This window comes from Trichoplusia ni, chromosome 9 (assembly GCF_003590095.1).
Source record: "Trichoplusia ni isolate ovarian cell line Hi5 chromosome 9, tn1, whole genome shotgun sequence".
NCBI lineage: Eukaryota > Metazoa > Arthropoda > Insecta > Lepidoptera > Noctuidae > Trichoplusia > Trichoplusia ni.
In genome coordinates, this window is record NC_039486.1 from 3,192,187 (window position 1) to 3,213,340 (window position 21,154).

The following is a 21,154-nucleotide window of genomic DNA, read 5'->3' on the forward strand; positions in this document are numbered from 1 at the left end:
AGGACAAGCAACCTCTTTATTAGTCGGCATCTATTGAATGATGGTCTATTGTTAAATATCCATTCTTTCTGTCAAAGATAAAAGTTAATGACAAAAGTTGGAGCTTTATTAACTTGCCTCTATTTTATTTACGTACCTAGTTCTAGAACAAATGAAAGCTCAGCTAATTTCTTAGACAAACAGTTCAGAAAACGATGCGAAGTAATTATGAAGAAATTAAAGTTGAATTTGTTAGACTTTGATTTGGGAAGGCGTAATTTAATTAATTACTTCTAGAATTAATTCCTTAATTTGAGGGCTGATTAATGCCAATTACAGTAGTAAGTTACTTTTCTTTGTAATTTTGATTGATATTAAAGGAGATTTAGGATTCTTCGTAACTTTTTTGTACATAGTGACAGGAGACGTAGGTATAATCTTTTAATTCACTCAAATTCTTAATATTTCATATTATCCCCAATCATCAATGTAAAAATTTAAAACAGAGCACATTTTACAATAACGACTTGTTGTGGAAACGATTGCAAAGGAAAAGTCATCAATAAAAAAGGCTTCACCAGAAAATATAGTCACCAGATAATCCACGTTTTATGTACAATGGAGCAAAATGGTCTCCCGATAGAATTGACTACAAATGCAACCAAAACTGTACCCAACGAGTTTTGATAGTAAGTCAATAGTAAGACAAGTCACTCAAGACAAGAGTCTTTTAAAAACATTAAAATCTAAAACATTCCATTAAAACAAAACTTAATCTACCAAACGGAACGATTAACACGTGCTAAGTATAACAAACAGCCGACACAGTTACAAGAACAATTAAGTACAACACCTAAATACAAACATTGGTGTTAATCCACTTTGATTGAGTTGATTGATGAGCGATCTGTTCTAAGACGGAATACATTGTTTATCTGAGTTACATGAACAAACTTACGTGTGTATTATTGGTGTTGAGATGTGTATAGTAATTGTTATCGGCTGTTGTGTTTAGAATCTGTTTACAATGACGTTGTTTTAGAAATCGATTATTATGTAGAGTTTATTCTTAGATCATTACACATACATAGGTATTGAATAATTCTGGTAGAACGTAGAAAATTAATATTATGGGAAATTCAATCTTGACTGGTATGTTACTCGTAAAAAACAGATTTTTTTTTCGGGGTTTTTCGGAAATCATCAAATATCTCCTCCCATTTCGGATTAAGCAGAAGGGAGTGTTACATTTTTCTGACTAAAACCCACCCATATATCTTCCTTTGCCCTTTATGTACCGAAATTAGAGTAACTCTTTGAGACTATCTAGTTGGAAGGTTAATTAACAACTTAATTTTTAATATACCCACATAGTCAGAATACTCTTTGAAATAGTTTTTAATCACTTAGGAAAATTTCGAATACATTTTCATATTTTTTACAGTTACAATAACTAACTCATATAATATCAATTCGCTCACACACAAAAGGACGCACCCTGGAAACTCATACACGGAACTATAACATATCACCGAAACTTTTTCTTATATCGTCACAAAAGAGTCCAGGCCCCTCTTATCATTACGAGCCGTAAATTGAATAAAAGGCAAGCCGAGGACATTCCTTGTTAACCCGAAATCGTCTAGCAAATGACTGACAATAGAGTCAATTGTGAGCGAGTGATATGTGAATCACAGCCATCACAGGTGAATCTTACATCGTAAGGTCGATCTTGATCTAACTCTGAGACTTCTTATTTCTGGTAGAGATAAGAAGTTGGAAGAGGTTTTGTTAGAGTTCCCAATCTCAATCTTCAAGCGTTTTTTGTCAAGCGTTATTTATGAGGACGTCAACCACTACTTACGTTTTTTTTTTAAGTTCTACCAAAATCAGTACGGCGATTTTCATTTTTTTTAAGATGACTCCTGCCAAGAATTTAATCTTTGTTTCGCTGGGGATTTCACTAATATTCAAGTCACATACACAAGTCTTAGGATAAGCATTCAGGGTTCACACAAAACGTGTCCTACACGGGGATCTAGCCCAGACCACGTCACGAATGGTAGGTTTGGCATAGTGATCTCAACAACTCAGCTTTCCGTGAAGTCAAAAAATGGAAATAGAAAATGAGAATGATCGATAATCTCGCTAGACATTATAATCAGGAGGGTATTATTATAAAGGTCGGTGAGTCCTTAACAAAACACAAACTTTGTTCCTAACTTCTAATAAATATTCGCACACAAACACCGATATTTAATTTCTGATAAAAAAGTTTTTTACGTAAGGTTTTATTACATACTAGCTGTTGCCCGCGACTTTGTCCTCGTGGGTAGAAGATATAAGTTATGATTTAGGTATACCTGCCCGGTTTTTTTCACACTTTCCATTATATCTTAGCTCCTATTAGTCGCAGCGTGACGGTTTATAGCCTAAAGCCTTCCTCGATGAATGGTCTATTCAACACAAAAAAAATTCAATTTGTACCAGTAGTTCCTGAGATTAGCGCGTTCAAACAAACAAACAAACTCTTCCGCTTTATATATTAGTATATAGATTATTTTTTCACCACTTCGCTTATTTATTCATTATTATGTATTTCAATATTATAATTAGTTGGCGTTTGGATATCGTTGTTACACAATTACTCGTATCCCTATTAACATTCGTTTGTTACTCGTTCAAATACTTTAGTTAATTAGCTACCTGGTCATTTGTTAACATAATCTAATTAATTAATACTAGTCGCCGCACCTGTGACAACGTTCAAAAAATTATTTATCATGAGTTATCGTTTACAGTAATTGTTTTTGTATCATAATAATTAAAGATATTGAAGAATGATTAATAAATAAACTTCATTTTATTAATAAACTTTATCATTTCAACGTTTAAAACCGCTTTTAAAATAAAGAATGATCTAAAATAGAAAAAAAATACCGAACAATTTTCTAAAAAGGAATACTGGCACAACGCATTTATTTAATAAGAATAAGGCTTTCAACTCCAACAAAAGTATAATGTCGTAACATTTTTGTCTCTTTTAGTGGTTTAAAAATGGAATAAACAGGCTCATTGACCGTTTTGTGCCAGTTACAATGTTATTACTTATTATCTTGACATTTGAATTGTTCGGTATTAAGTTGCGTGGTTAATAAAAAAGTGTACGAAAAAGTATTGTATTCTTTTTTCGTTTGTGTTAGTGTCCAGTGAGTTTCTGTTTTTATTTCAAATATTGGTTTTTTCTAAGCTATGTTTTGTGTATATTATGGTAATCATTATATACCTATGTCGTTTATTCTTTACCAAATAACTCATGTATTCATAATCAGCTCTCATTAATTGTTTTTAAATATTTTTTCTAATTAGCTTAATTTCATGGCTTATTTGTCAAATGCATTTATATCTCCATAGAAATATAACAGAACCTGAAATTCGAACAATAAATAGCTTTCAACTTTATCTAAACGAAGCCCTCTAGCCAACAAAATACATTTTGTTGCAACAAATGAAAAAATCTCGGTTACTGGGCATGACTGCAGCACCGATTGTTTGCGGCTGTCGAGGACATAACGTGGTCTGTGTTTATAACTCTGTTAACTGTATAAACTAGGTTTAGTAAACGGACACTGGTTGATACTTTGAAGAATTTTGTGATATGATTTGTTTTTATTCCATTTGTTTGCTTTTTGAATTTTTGGTATTGTGTCTTTTTAATAAAATTGCATGGCTTATTATGAAAATCACGATTAATTAAAATATTGATATGACTTAGCTAAGCAAAATTATGCGAAACATGTTCTAGCTTAGCTAGGTTTCTCGTCAGTAATCTTCTCTTGCATCATATCAAAAAAAAAACAGACCAGACTTCCGACAAACAAGAATGCTTGTGTAAATTTCATTAGTAAAAACGCCAGTCTCAAGATTCGCCATTGAAATAAAATGGTTGGAAAACATTAACTGTAATTACTAATACCTTCTTGGAATACAGAAACAAATGTTTGTATATCGTAGGTACTAAACAATGTAACTAACTACCTGGTTATAAAGAAAATGTAGTCCAATCCTTCACGGTGCGCCATACATGTAAATACTCCTCGCACAAACATATGTTGCTCATTTGAATTGGTTTACTGGTACAAGCAATGTGTGACCCACATTCGCAGGAATAAATTAATGGAGATTTATTAGTACGAAGTCTGCTATAAAGTTACGGTTTAAGACTTGGAGGCGTGTGTACTGTATTGATGTTAGATTGGAAATGTGATTGTGGATGGTTTGTTTGGAATTTTTATATTTTGTTGGTGTTTTTGGAGAAAATTATGTTAATGTTTTCCATATCAGCTGTGGTTTTTCCTTTGGGACTATCTTGTCACACATACCCGTCGCTGCAACTCCTGTAAGCTAGGATCTATGATGAAAGCAACTTAAGTTGGGTAGGTCCCATGGGAATCAATCAACTGCCTTGGAACCCTATCACTGTACATCAGTAGTTGGCAAGGCTGTTGAGTTGATGATTTCATTTTTATAGCAAACGAATATAATTTGAAATTTGTAATTTTGTAAATTTTTAACTCCTGAAGTTCAATATTAATAAAAGAGGTGTCAATGGAGACCAGGTATCGTTTAATATCTACACGACCTGTCAGGTGACTATTTCGATTAAACAAAAGATTGTCTACAGATTGTAATCAAAGTGTAAATATTCAAAAAAGCAATATTCCAATCTGTTTTGAATATAGACTTAAAATTTTGTATTGCTTGAAAAGCAAATACCTATCCATTCTTCAAAGTGAAGTATTCTAAATGGATTCTATCAACACACCCAGCGAAAGATGTCGTTATCCATCAACGAGGTTACTTTAAATAAATATGCACTGTGAAAATATCAGCATTCGATTTAAGATGGAGTGACCAGCTTAATAAAACATTAAGATTGATTTATTTCTCGGTATTAATTTCAACACTATGTCCATTAAAATAGAACTTAAAATGCCTAAATAAACAAGATTAGAAACCGATCAAAGGCAAGAACAAGACCTCGTACTAATGATGAAGTGACAAAGAAAAAAATTATATACACGTCATGTTTTTTTCGACGCTATTTGTTATCATAGCGGCAAATCGGTCGGACTGACAGACAAATAGCGGACCCTTAACAATTGACAAATCAGTCGACAGTTTTTTTCAAAGACTATTGGGCAAGTCAAGTAATGCAAATCCTATAAACCAGATTTAAGCTATGTGTGCCATGAAATGATTGACTATCTTAGAAGGAGCAATGACTTTAACCAGAACTAGTAAATAAGACTGGGAAAAAACTTGACATGGTAATCAATATAATAATATTTATTGAATCAAATTTCTTACAAATTCACGTTATTAGCCGCATACGTACCTACGTAAGCTCCATTCTGTTCATTTTCAATTTTGTGAATATTGATTTTATTCATACAAGAAAAACTCTTATACGTATCGATATACCTAGCATCCATATCCACTTACATCGCATTGTGCGTGCTTCCCCGAAGCGATACGCCTCAACAACGGATAAGGCGAACCGCCCATTGTACTACGCAGGTAAATTAATGGTATTTGTTCTACAAGTACAGTCAGCTACAAAAGCTGCTAACTCTATCTGATGTGCAAAACGCTAAGCCCGGTCAGACGGAGACAGTGTTTGAAGTATTTTTTTATTAACGTCGAGGTACCTATCAGTTATACTTGTGTTGTAGGCGGTTTCGTAAACATTCAATTACCACGCATAGAAACACCTAGACTTAATGCCTACCCGTCGCGGGGATTGAAAAGTTGGTTTGATGTGGCGACCTATCTGTCTATTGTCTCGACATATTTTGGCAGTATCGTACGATTTCTGTGCTCCACACCACAAAGGCTACTTTGAAAGATGATGGCAAAAGTTATTGAGAAACAAAACGGTAGCTCTATCACAAATAGTTACCTACCTTCTTTTCCTTTTTGGTTTTTTGTGGGAATCCTACTTACATGTACCTCCTCGCGGGTGACGACTCCTGCATGGAATTAGTACATGGCAATGTACAGCATAGCAGCAAAGAGATTTATTCTTAATGCACACTACACTTAAAAGTCAACTTGTAAGCATTTTTTTAATTCTAGTTTTGTTCAGATATTTTGTTGCTGGCTGTATTTACTTTTTTGTTAAGGATTTATACTGGGAAAAAATTTACATGAACGCTTGTTTTGCGTAATGGAATAATCGAAATATTCTTTAAAATGTATTGAACATATTTTTGTATACATCAATAACAGTTAAAAGCTTTTTTTTTTAAATCGTTGTTACATTTCTCCGATATTTATTTCATAGTGCTTTGATGATTTTACAATAATACCACTTGCTGTCCGGAGAAAAAGTTTCATTGGGCAAGGTCCTTTGATCTTTTCTCATTTAGCACGTGTATAATTAGGAAAGATTAGTCTTCCTTATTAATATTGGGTACACTAATATTTTTACCCCGAAAAAACATCTATCTTGGAAGTGAATTTCAATTTTCAGAAAATTTTAAATAATGAAAGACTTCGTATAGAAAATTGCCTTTCATTCTATTTCCGAAACATTTCAAAATACTCAGGTAACGGCTCTTACTAACAGCCCAGGGGAGAAATAAAGGGGATTTAATTAGCTACTAAAAGGGTTGAGCTCAATTAAATTCATCCTTTTTCAAAAAAAAAGGTTGAGATCGACAACCGTCTTTACTACTGACAAGGTCGTAACCTAATTTGAATTCGAGATTAATGGTAGTTATAAATCATGTTTTTTGGCTCATCATCTGGTTCTTGAAGTATAATGAGGTAAAGAACCATTGGTCGGCTAGGTTTGGTATTAGAATTATAATAATGAAGCTTGTTATTTAGTGTTATGAATAAACTTCGTTCTACCAAGACGCAAAAAAGAAATAAAATATCTGTTTGTGGGTTTAATAAATATTATTATATTGTCTCTAGATTTCTATTTTCTTATCAGACGAAACTAAACAGAATATATTTCAAGCCGAAAGAGGTTTGCCTTTCAGTGAGATAATAAGTTTATTGTCCATGTCTTATTAAAGTCTTCTTTTCCTTTAAGAGTATTCTGGTAAGTAGTTCGTCTCTGTAAATTATAGAAATTTACAGAGACGAACTACTTACCATAATGGTTGTAATAAGGTCTAACCAACAAAAATAATCTAATATATAAAGTTCCCGTGTCACGATGTTAGTAACCGTACTCCTCGATAAGGTCTTAACCGATTTTTACCAAATTTTATATGCGTATTCAGTAGGCCTGAGAATCGACTAAAATCTATTTTTCATACCTAAGTAATAAGGGTTACTCACACTAAAAAAAATATATTTAATTTTTTGGACGAAATTGTTTGTTTTTATATTTTTTATAATGTAGCATTAAAAATACATACAACTAGAAAAAAAATATTTGGCAAAGAACGTTTGCTGGGTCAGCTAGTTATATATAACGTAAGGCTTAGGTTTTTTTTTTTAATATGAGATAATAGCTAAAACTCATAGAATTTAATGTAGTACAGCATTATTTCTCATCACTTTGGTCACGTGACTAGATTTGAGGGTAACAGTCCGTCCTCTGCTACTTAATACTGTTCAAAATATAAAAAAGTTCTCATACCAAGAATGTACGTGAAAACTAAACACCTTTGTTTAAAACGTGAATATTTCAAGCACCCTATATACCACCCGCTTAAGCAAAGGTTTAGGGGATTAAATTTAAAAATTAAAAAGGTGCGACAATTAAAATTAAAAAGGTATCTCTTAAGCGGGCTTTCTTTCACAGGCTTTAAAGGTATTTAATTTTTCATGAATGCCTGTTTGTCTTATTCAATTTTGTCGAGTTCAATTTTAATGATTTAGTGATATCTGGTAAAGTTATTAGCCGACAGAAGAAAATTGTTGTAATTATAGTACCTACCTATGGGTACTTTGATAATACAGACAATATTAAAGCAAGCTATTGGGAATCTTAAAATGTGTTACTAGCAGTTAAATTATACAATGTCGATATAAAGTGGAAAAGTATTGGAAAGTAATTGTTTATTTAAACTACAACATTTTTGTAGTCTGCTTCCAAGAATTGACCAAAGGTGTAATTGTACCGATATTCTTTTGTCTGGGTGATTTTCCTATTTATCAATTTTCAAATGATGTATCGGTTATCAATGAACAGTGCAAAAAAATAAATTGTTGTTGCTTTAGGGTATTATTTTTTCAAAGCTCTATTTTACGCACTCATTCAGGTGCATTTCCCCTAAACATGAAATAAAAACTGAAGCGCTACTTAACTTTAAATATAAAAACCACATATTCTCATAACTTTGTCTCCCATACATATTCATAAGCAATATTAAAAAAGTTGGGTCAAAAAATAAGGCTATCTAAAAACATGACCCTTTAAAAACATTTTGTTCCCCGAAACAAACAACTCGCCAAATATAATGAGGAAACTTATATCACAGAACAACCGCAAATTCTTACCGAAATTCATATCAGAGACCTATAACATTTCAATTTAAAGGAACAACGGTTACCCAAACGGCAAAAGATACGATGCTACAAAACAAAAAAAGTTACAACAGCAATTATTGCCAGCTGGCGAACACCCGGAAAAGTTAGAAGCATAAACGCTGCATGAGAATTGGTTTGAATAATAAAAACCGGTCATGTGCGAGCTGGACTCGTGTATGAATGATTCTGTAATATTGTTTAGGACGTTTTTGTTGGACTGTGAGCAAAGGACCTCTCAGTTGCATAGAGGTATGCTACTATTTTAGCCAAACGATTAACTTAAAACAACAATATACAGAAATAAATTGGACATAGCATGAAATTATTATCGGCTTGGTCTACCGTAATATGCTAGTAGTTAAACCATTGTTTTCTTGGATAAGGTTGTTCAGTTTTATTCTCAGAAATACTGCAAAATTGATCGTCACTCTATTTACCACGAATCATGAGATACAGCCTCAAAAAAAGAAAAGAAGTACATGTAAATGTGACTTATAACAAGATCCCCTTGAAACAAATCAGGTACGGGACCCAAGTAACGAGTATGGGCTTATACGGGAGTTTTCGCCCCGTTTCCGCATACCAGAATTGATAAAACGGTTGCACGGGATGTCTTTATGACCGTATTTCTACTTACGCAGTGCTAACGCACGATATTACATAGGGACCGAATGGTAAAAAACAAGTATATTTTCAACCAAACGTAATATGAGAAAATGGGTTCAAGTTAGCTTTTTGTGGGATAGAAGTTATGAGTTGATTTAGTTCGCTTTTATATTACGCACACTTGTCTCTTTATGAAAAACCCTACAGTTTTATACGCAGAAAAAAAATACTTATGAAGTTGGATACCTAATTATCTAGAAGGAAAAAGTAAGAACAAAATGTTAAAAATGATATTACTTAACAAGCCACTAGAACCACAATAAAATCGAATATAATGAAGTCAAAAATCAAGTTTCATTGAAGTGCTATAAACTTCTCATTTTACGAGAACATTCTGGAACGCCTGTCATGGCCGACGTAGCACGCAACATCTATGCGTATCGATGGTAATTTTCACACCTTGACAGACATCTATCGCTTGATTTTCCCGCTACATGCGATCAAAATTATAACTCAAGTTTAAATGTAGTCTTTATTAACTTGCTTTTGAAAAATCGAATTGTCAGAGGGTACAACGGAATCCAAAAAAAAAAAACTTGATTAAGAAATATAAATCCCTCTCCGACTGTTAAACAAGAAAACCATAAGTTCGGAAAGAAAATAAAACACAAGAAAAATCTGCCATTTTTACAGTCATTCAATCATGAGCATTGCGACGGCCATCTTTCATTCGTAGCGACAAACATTGGACAATAAAGAACATCATAAATCATGTGGCCTTATCTCGTGAAATCTAGACAGTTTCCCCTTTTCATTTTTGTCTCTCGAGTTCTTTACCTTTATACGTTACAAAGACATCTGATATTTAACGGGTTTTATGTTTATTTTCGATTTCTGTGATGCGATTTGAGAAGGAAGTAATTGGCCCCATGTTGGGCGCCAACTTTTATTTTACTTGCATTGAACCAGTTTTGCTGTAAATGAGTTTATAAAGTAAACTAGTTCACGGTCAGTTTTGCTCATTTAATTTCACTCCTGTTTAAATATGTTAGACTAAAAACTCCACAGGGAAAATATCTCAGCAAGTTCCAAGGCCCAGGTGATACCTAGAAAACTCGCTAGGTAACTACTACTAATCAACTAGGTATTAAGGGGAAGAAAAATACCAACAATGTCAGGCTACACGCATTACAGGAATCTTGAGCTTGGATACCCAAATAAAGAGAATCTCTCAATCGTCTATATTATCTTACACGTCTCATAAATGTCAACAGCCAACACTGTCGGATTTTTTTGATAGTCCATTAACAGTTCGAAAGCACACTTGGAGCGTTTCAATAAAATTTTACGTTACGCCTCCAATACGTCGAACCGACTTAATATTACGACTATTCAGAAAAAACTTTATTTGCAACAACCGAAGAACAAATGGAATTCTCTGTTGGATGTTCCCTTGAGATGACAGAAAATCTAAGTTTCCACGAAGACCGCGGGCGAAATATAATATATTATATGTATGTACACAGTTATATAATAAAACTTTCGCCGTATCTCATGTTTACTTACATAGTCTTGTACTTTGGTACTAAGCGACGCTAGAGATCTTAAAATTGGAGTTAGTTGTTGGAGGCTTTCGGTAAAACACTTAGATTGGGATTTTAAGCAAGTTTGCGAAGTTGTAAATTACTGTAGCATTACCGAGGCCATGTTCTAGGTTTTTCTTTGATTACTTTAGCTTTTAAGGGATAATATAACGTTGCCTTATATTCTTGTAAGAACTTTATCGTTTTGTTCCATGGTTTTTCATTTTTTTCTTACCTGTAGCTTATTTTTGGTTCTCCAAACCGAATTTAACTCACATATTCTATATCACAGCTATTCTATATCACATAGCTTTCCATCTGCTAATTAGATAAATATGTCGTAAATTTTGTTCCAGTTGAAATATCAAGGGACCCATCTAAGTACATAATATATGTAATGATTAAATACATAACTAACAGTTGGACTTGTAATTGGCAATTAGTTGGACTGCGATAATTGCCTATAAACAAGTCCTGTCAATAATCACGACCATATGTATCACATTAACTTCGTGATGAAGACTGCATGGAGGTGGAAAATATATTTGATGTGGCACTTAATATAAAAAATATCTATACATACCTATATAATTTTTTTTCAAATAATTTTTTTTTGCCTAGGGATGGAGGCCTAGGTGAAGATGAGTTTTGAAGGTCAGATTGAAAAGGCGGTCTGACTCGGTGATTTGTATGTTGGGATATTCCTTAGCTTGCCTAAATAAAAGTTAGTCCCCAGAAACCTATGGCATTACCAAAAATTCCTCAATTTATCTATATCTGTATCTGTACAATTTAATATTTGTGAACTTGTGGCAAATTATGATTTTTTCCCTTTTCATTTACTTTCACAACCCATTTTACTAAGTAACACAATATCCTATTTAACTATGGTAATACTAGTATCTATAAAATTAATTAATTATACCGCAGAACAAAGACTTTATCGAAGAAAGAACCAGTATTACTGATTAATATACATTCGATTTTCTTTTGTCTTACAACTTTCCGAGCAGTTTGAGGTGGGCTCTTAGCCTCGTTGGTAACATCTAAATACGGATAATTCTCCTTGAAAATGAAGTCCTTTTTCAAAAAAATAACACTACAAATTTTTACTATATTTATTTGCTAACTATTTTGTTATTCTTATTGTGTTCACTTGTGATTTTAACTGTACCAATTTACAAAAACAAATATGCGTTCCACGTACAGAATAAATGGTTTAGGCTATTTCTGTATCAAAACTCGCGACGTCATTACCATACAACTTTTTATTACAATATTAGAAATAACAAGCAACGCAAAGCAATAATTTAATGAAATTAAGCTGTCGCTTCAAGTTAACGTATTTACATAAAGTTAGGTCTACCAAGAATTATGTTTGGTAGAACAATTTATGGAAATTGTCATTTTATATATAACAAGAGTAATTTTTGTATCTCATTAGGTTGGTGTTCTTAAAGTTGTCTTTTAAATTACCTAATCGAATTTGGTATGAAAATAATATTGCTTACATACATTTTAATGTTGAAAATTGTTCAAATACTTACAATATAAAAAAAAAAACACCACGTTTTCACATACTAAAATATCAATTTCAGTATTTATTTATTGTCTTCAGAAGTCAGTCTATGATATATAAATAAATACAAGATTGAGAAATAAAGAAAAAACAAATGTTTTTTACCGTTACGAATTAATTACATTAAAAGCATATTTTCTAAATATTTGCATAATTACGTCCTCAAATTCCTTACTTACGAATTTAGAATTCCATAAACCCTATATCACAAACATAGACTTGACAGAATTCCGCAATGATCTTGTTCAGCAAAAACCATTTGCGATATAATATTGATGGAGTCTGGACCGAGCTTCAGTAGTTCCACTCACACACAACGAACACGTAACTAAGACTGCCCATAAATATATAGGCGCGTTAATTAAACACCCAATCTGCAAGAAGATTAATAGATCCGACCTCCAATACCTACCTATTCTATTTAGGGTAGGGATTTATGTTTTAGCCCAAATTTCAGGTTAGTATACAACTTATTTAGTAATGCTGGCCGAATTTAGGTCATATTGTGAAATGTTACCTTAGGCTCACGGTGTTAATGTTTAGGCCTAATTGGGATTTCGTGGTTGTTTTTTTTGCTGGTGTATGTATAAATTAATTTTTTACAATAACTTTCTTGAGGATGAATCATTATTAAATATTGCAACGATTTACATAGGTTTTTTTATCGGGACAGCCTCAGGGTTGCTAACGCGTCTGTTCATATAAATTAATATAAGTGTAATTATGAAAGACAGATGCCGCTACACTGTGTAGTGAGTTGTTATGCTTCCGCAATTGAAATAGGTATTTTAAGAGATGACCGTAAGTCTTCAGAACCCGTACACAGGTTACATTCATCCCAGCACACACTGATTTAATCTCTACAATTCATCTACGTAGTATTAATAATTATAATTTTGTCTAGGTCCACCAAAATCCTTAACCGAAGTTACCCTTGATGACTCCTATTACAGAGTTTTAGGCATAACGACATCTAGCGAATTTTAAATGAACTACGTTGTCCAATCAGCGGAACGCACGCAAAGGCCTAATCAGAAAGTTAGTTCTCGCTTACAAAATTTTCGCACGTACCCATAACTATCGGGTTACGAATATCAAATAGCCAATCCCTAGGCTAGGCTGGACGTTATTGTCCATACAACAAAAACCTAGCACTGAAAACAATTACCGGGTTAAATATTTATGCGGGCTGGTAGCCGGTGCTTTGTAGTGGACACAATTTATGTTGATAACTTCAAACTTGTTTTTGTTTCAGTTAGATCATCGATCCTTTGTGATTGGTTGTGGGATGTTGACTCTATATCTAGGTAGTTTAAATTACTTTACTGATATAGATTAGGTACTATTTCTATTTTTATCTAGGGTATCGTATGATACATTTTTTTCATTGAAACTAGAAAGCAAGCTTTTTAGATTGCTTTTTTGCCTTAATATCAAGGTTCTTGTCAATACAAACTTGATGGGACATTGCATTTTCAGGCGATATAAATTTGCAAGAACAATAGAAGATCAAGATACAGGTGAAAGTAAATAAAACCTTGTAAAAAAGACAACTTTATAAAGCAAAGTCTTAATGAGAAAGTAAGTGATAGTTGTTTAAATAGATATCGTTCTTTATTATTAACTATTAACATAGTAAAATAAAAGCCATGCTGAAAACTAACCGACATATTCTGAAAGTAACTCAGTTAAAATTCACTCGTATATCTGTCTGATGAGTGAAGTGAATTTTGAGACAAGTACATTTAAAAACATTATTAAGTAAACTGTCAATATATTTGCATGGCTTATTTGTATTAAGATTCAGTTTTATAAGTAAGAAAAGATCAATTTTCTCAACTTGGAAACTCATAACACTTCGGTGAATCTCTGAACTATAAATACAATGATTGCTTGTGAGTAACGTGAAGTAATCCGTAATATAGCCTGGCAGGCCATAACCGTGTGGCAGATTATCCCTTACTTACCCTTTACGACACCTAAGGGTACGCCTATACCGAAAACCACTGAAAACTTATAGTAAATAGGTTTTGGTAAATCTGGCACAATATACATACACTGGCGAAATTTATTACGTTACTTATTACAGTGAGTTACGTAATTGATTATTTCGTTTTATGAAAATGTCAAAATTGTTGCGAAAAATGTCCTGTCACTGTTTTCTTGAGAAAAGTAAGTATTGGCCTTAGTTTTTGTCGAAATAAATAAGATAAATTGATCAACACTAAAATGCAACGCATATCTATACTAATCTACGAGTATACTAATATATAAAGCTGAAGAATTTATATGTTTGTTTGTTTGTACGCGCTAATCTCAGGAACTACTGGTCCAAATTAAAAAATCTTTTTGTGTTGAATAGACCACTCATCGAAGAAGGCTTTAGGCTATAAACCATCACGCTACGACTAATAGGAGCGAGGATACAATGGAAAATGTAAAAAACACAGGGCAGGTATAAATCATAACTTATATCTTCTACCCACGGTGACAAAGTCGCGGGCAACAGCTAGTTACCTTATATATTATGTCAACTTCTGACTCTATTCGTAGTTGGCATCATAGTAATTGGCGAAGTTCATTGTGGTCAACAACTTTCCAAGCGTAGTTAAAAACAATTGAAATCATGTACTTGCTCATTCTTGCAGCTTGTTCAAAATATTCCGTTAAAAGCAATAACAGTTTACAAGTATTAAAAGTACGTCCTTAAATGTAACAATACTACCAGTTTTCACTTCGCCGGCGACGTCTAAACTTTATAAAAGAAGTTGCTGCACAATTTATTTTCATCCTGGACCATTATGCAACGAGTAAGTACGAAATATAAATTTAAAATCTGCGATGGAAAATGTGATTCTTAAATTCTTATTTTTAACTTGTTATAAATTATATCAATAGAATATACCTGATATTGAGTAATGTCTATAGTTCGTTAAGGTACTAAACTTATTTTGAGATTTTCAGAAAGAGGGCCCAAAAAATAATTGTAAATTCATTTGTACATGATTTTAAAAACCATTGTTTAAAATATATACTTTGAAAAAAAAACAACTGGAACAAAATCTCAAAATGACTGGATAAATATCATTTACATTTAGCATGAAGCTTAACAAAGAGCCAAGAGAACATATTACCAATAAATGTTGCAAAAAATATGAACTCGTTAAACACACAACTCTATCAACGTCAACGTAATTACCGTACGTTTTACCGTGGGGTAAAAAAGGAACGTTCCCTTACTATGAAGTTAGATACGGCCGGTAAGCTCGTTAAGCCAGTCCCAGTTGTCATTACCTATGCCGTTAGACGCCCGAATACTGATCGATGTACTTCGGGATTTCACTCTCCAAGTTGTGATTTTCAGAGGTCAGGTATGGTGCGTTAAATATTCAGGTATACACACAGGTCAGATTGAAAACAAATGAACGGTTCAGTTGGTAACGTATGGAGACTGCGTGAGGTTGTAGGATACATATTATGAAGTAAAGTGTTTCAATTTTGAAGACTGATTAAATTAATTTCATTTTATTTTCTACTTATCAAATATAACAGTTTACCGAGACTGTAGTAGGCTTAGGTGGAGATTGCAGAAATTGAAAAGCCAAAGATTCGAAAAAAATATGCATCGTAAATTTTCAAGTTACTAGTTTTGTTTTTCAATCAATGTTTTTGATTTTTTTTTTGGACAAACGCTTATTCTCTATACATAACATGCTCCAGCCCTTCAATCAATCAATCAATCAGCCAATCATAGTCCACTGCTGGACATAGGCCTCTCCCAATTTACGCCACAACACCCGGTCCTCCGCCTTCCGCATCCAGTCCCCTCCAGCGACCTTTCTCAGGTCATCGGTCCACCTGGCGGGCGGGCGTCCTACCTTACGGTTGCCGAGCCGCGGTCTCCATTCTAGGACTCGTCTGCTCCAACGGCTATCGGTCCTTCGACAGACATGGCCAGCCCATTGCCACTTCAGCAAGCTAATTCTACGAGCTATGTCGGTTACCTTGGTTCTTTGTCGAATGACCTCATTTCGAATTTTATCCTTCAAAGAGACTCCGAGCATAGCTCGCTCCATAGCCCGCTGTGCAACTTTAAATTTGTGGACTAGTCCAACCGTTAATGTCCACGTTTCGGCACCGTAAGTCATAACAGGTAGGACGCACTGGTTGTATGCTTTCGTCTTCAGGCATTGCGGTATAGGCGAAGAAAAGACTCGACGAAGTTTGCTAAACGCTGCCCAGCCCAACTGAATTCTCCGATCAATTTCCCGCTCGAAGTTGTTTCTACCAAGCTTAATGACCTGCCCTAGGTAGATATACTCTTGAACAACTTCGAGCAACGATCCCTCGACATATATCGGTCTCGGCCTGACATGTTCATTGAACATGATCTTGGTTTTATCCAAGTTCATGCCAAGACCGACCAGTCGTGAAGCTTCATTTAGGCCATGCAGCATCTCGCTTAGCTGGTCCAGCGACTCTGCTACTATGACGATGTCATCGGCAAATCGAAGGTGCGAGATGTGCTCACCGTTCACATTTATACCCCGTCCAGTCCAATCCAGAGTTTTGAAGACATCCTCGAGCGCGTTGGTGAACAGCTTTGGGGATATAACATCCCCCTGTCTCACCCCCCGACGCAGCTCGATCGGATTCGTCTTACGGTCATGGAGCTGGACAGTCATGGTGGCGGTGTCATATAAGCATCTCAGCACCTCGATGTAGCGCCAGTCAATACGACATCGTTGCAGGGCATCCAGAACCGCCCAAGTTTCGATGGAGTCGAAGGCTTTCTCGTAGTCCACAAAGGCCAAACACAGCGGCTGATTGTACTCTTTGGTTTTCTGCACAATCTGCCGAACAGTATGGATGTGGTCTACGGTGCTAAAGCCTTTTCGAAACCCAGCTTGTTCTGGTGGCTGGAACTCGTCGAGTCTTGTAGCGAGGCGGTTAGTGACTACTCTCGAGAACAACTTGTAAATGTGGCTCAGGAGTGAGATAGGTCTGTAATTCTTCAGCAAGGTTTTGTCTCCTTTCTTGAAGAACAGAACCACCGCACTCCCACTCCACGCTTGTGGTGTTAAGCCTTGGTGAATGACGGAATTAAAGAGACTCGCTAGCTCTTTCAGGACTGTGGTCCCACCAGCCTTAAGGAGCTCGGTTGTAATTCCGTCATCACCCGGCGCCTTGTTGTTCTTTAGTTGTCTGAGAGCTGCCTCTACCTCGCCCGGGTCGACATCCGGGATGTCCTCGGTGTAATGGCGCGTGAGTGGGGCTCTGTGGTCATCTACGCCTTGTCTCGGTGGTTTAGTCGTCCGTGATGCGTATAGGTGTCTATAGAAACTCTCAATTTCCTCCAGAATCTCGAACTTAGAGGTGACGGTCCTGCCATCCCCGGTCCTCAGTTTCGCCAGATGGGGTCTGCCTAATTGCTGAGCGAAGACTTTGGTGCCTCTATTTCGCTCAATCGCAGCCTCGATCTTACGAGTGCTGCAGCGTCGGAGGTCACGTCGCGTCAGTTTCCTGATTTTCAGGTTTAGGGACCGCCTATCTGACGAAGACATCTGGGCATCTGGCGTTTCTCGTCTTTCCTTCATAAGTTCGAGAGTCTCTGGTGAGAGTTTGGACTCCCTATTACCGCGTTTTCCGGGGAACAACCTTCGAGACACACTCTGTAGCGTTTTGACCACTGTGTCGGTTTTTTCGTCAACATTGTCCGTAGTTTCCAGCAGTGCGAAACGATTTTGGAGTTCCAACTGGAACTTATCGGAACCCAAAGCTATTTGGGGCAGCGTGGGTCGGAGAGTAGGTCTCATCATCCTAACTCTTTCAGCCTTAAGGTTGATATTTAGAGAGCCTCGGACGAGTCTATGATCACTACCGGTATTAAACCTATTGATCACCGAGACGTCTCTAAATATATGCCGCTTGTCCGTGATGATGAAATCTATCTCGTTCCTCGTCACATTATCGGGGCTTCGCCATGTCCACTTTCTGTGAGGCTTCTTCTTAAAGAAGGAATTCATTAAGAAGAGCCCCTGGGACTCTAGAAAGTTTACCAACATTTGGCCCATGTGATTTTGGCGCCCCACGCCGTTAGGTCCGATTATCGTTTCGCCGCGTTCTTGTACTCCCACCTTGGCATTAAAATCTCCCATAACAACGTTGTAGTGAGCCTTCCTGGTACCATGTAGTGCCTTCGCTATGTCTTCGTACATAGTTTCGACTATCTCATCAGAGTATGTCGAGGTCGGCGCATATACCTGCACCACCTTCAGGAACTTCCTGTCGGAGATTTTCAATAAGAGATACGCTACCCTTGTCGACACACTACTGATTTCCACAACGCTGCTTCTGAGACACTTGTTGACCAAGAAAGCGACACCACCCTGGGAGGGCCTATCACCTTCTCGGTAGTAGAACAGGTCACCTGAATCAAGGGTTATCGTGTCCTCCCCCTGTCTTCGGACTTCAGATAACCCCAAAATGTGCCATTTTATGCGACCTAATTCTACTTCGAGTTCGGTGAGGTGTTGGTCCAGCCGTAGACTTCGTCCGTTATACGTCGCCAGGGTCAGTTTTTTGAGGTGGTGGTAGCCTCCCGTAGCCCGGAGATTCTTAGCACCCCCTGTCCCGCCGTTACCGCGACCGCTACCTTGGCCGGGAATAGCGGGACTACCGGGAACTGGGGGCCGTTCTGTGAGGTGTGGCTCCATAAGAGGTTTCGGCCTACTCATGCCACGCTGGCCAGACGGGTTGGCATAGGGTTTGGTCTCGAGTTTTCCTTCTCTAAGCAGTGATTATTGGCTCTGCTCAATTTTCCCTTAGTCGCCTTCTAAGACACCCGCGGGATGAGACGGGGTGGTGACCTTCGTATTCTTTAGGTCCGTCACCACACGGACAATCCCAGCCCTTATCTCTTACTAAAAGCCAAAAGTTTCCTTGTTCATTCTCCTCATGATATTATCAAGGCAATTACCTCAAGAGCGTACCTCACCTTCCCGAGAAAGGTCGCAGATAGGTATCTAAATAAAAAAAATGTTTAATAGCCCCAAACATTTTATTTTATTCATAGTGCGTGGCTCTAAGGCCCCGTTTCGCATGATCATGACACTGAACATTACCCACTTATTTTGTTTACAGCCATCATAAAAGAATGTGTTTTTATCACCACATACCAACATGTAGTATTAACAGTCATGAATACGTGAATATTTGAGTTTTTAAAATGGTTTGTTGCGAGTCTTATTGCGCGGAAGAATGGTTGCGAATGTTGGGATCATTTTATTGATAACATAAATGTATTTAACCGGTTACACACTAAATTATTGAAGGTAATTCTAAAGTTTGTTAAACCTATTTAGCATTTTTGTTTTTTTTATTGCAATGAGCCAGCAAAACGCAAAACGTAAATAAGTCACATTTTAATAATAGATACCGTATCAAACAATTAAAACGACAATCTTAAATTGCTATCACATCAGAAACGCAAATCGAATTAATCCTTAATTTCACAAATTGGAATTCTACTTACTTAAGGCCTTTGTAACCCTTTTAATATGACGGAATCTTTATTAATGCGTTATCTCGGGTATGACGTGTCGCTTTTCATTCAGAATTAATTATCCTGAAGATAGATAGGTATTCCGGAACATTGTGGGGCCTTCCTGAAAGATTTCGGTAAGCGTTCGGTAAATATGGCGGGATAATTATTTTGGTGTTTGGTTAAATATACAGTGAGTTAGATATTATATTGGTGTTTTAGAAGGTGGATAAGATTATATACTCACGTAATATTAGTTATTACGTAAGTACTACGATTAAGGTTAGAAATTAGATATTTATTAGTAGATCACAATGACTCACAAGTATATTTTTTTGTCTACGTGACCTACAATTCTCTAAACTATTGACTGACTTCAAAAATCAAACCATACAACAAAAATTACACGATAACATATGATTTCTAAACAATAATCAATAAAGTTAAATAAGAAGTCAAAGTTTTCGTTTTACAAATTCAATGGTTCTGATATTCACCATAACAAATAAAAACACCACCGTGAGTCAGCGCAAAATAGAACTTTCATTACCACATAAAATACAAAACATAAAAAAGAACACAAAAATTGATCAATCCTTAACATAACGTTACACAAAACTGATCTATATTATTAGTAACAGTTTACGTTTGTTTCAGTAATCTGGCTCCAAGAGGCGGTCGTAATGGGGTACACAGCGAGCGGGGTGAAATCCGCGTTATGGCTATCTCTTCTGCATGGCTTCCTTTTCCTCATCGGTAAGTACCCTTGTGTTGTGTACCGTGTTCTTTTTTGTATTGTCTTTTTTGTATTGTCTTTGAGAATATTGGTTTTTTTAATAATGTTTTTTTGAGGTTTTTTGATTATGAAATTTATAGAAAAAAAAAATATTTTGGGATAGATTTTGCTTTTTGTTTGTAGTTTTTATGCTTTTAATATCTTATAAGGTAATAGTAAATAACATTGTATAGTTTCAACAATCGATACCTATTAGGTACAGAACAGAATCATCAGAAAATCGTGCAGTTAATAATAAAATACCAAACTGTCGAAAAGTTTGTTGGTGATAAAAAAAACGAAAAATCTATTAAATTCTTTATTATTATAGATTAACAACAATATTTCGAACCGACACCTTGAATGTAGAAAACATTGGTCACAAAAGTTGCACCCTGTATAACATTTACGGTCTAGTCGGCATTATGTCATTACTCCTCATAAACTCGCTTTTATTGCTCAACATAATTAATGGCGTAATTAACAATAATACCTTGTAATCATTTGAGTCTTAACAGATCAAATGATCAGTGGTA

The 21,154-nt window shown here is 35.5% G+C and overlaps 1 protein-coding gene across 1 annotated transcript in view; it reads left to right on the top strand.

Moving 5' to 3' along the window:
* LOC113497338 (kin of IRRE-like protein 1) overlaps window positions 1–21,154 on the top strand; it is a 52,808-nt gene that overhangs the window by 11,160 nt on the left and 20,494 nt on the right. Inside the window, exon 2 of the mRNA XM_026876859.1 lies at window positions 20,501–20,599. Within this exon, the coding sequence (XP_026732660.1) occupies window positions 20,501–20,599 (99 nt within the window). The remainder of the gene's footprint in view (window positions 1–20,500; window positions 20,600–21,154) is intronic.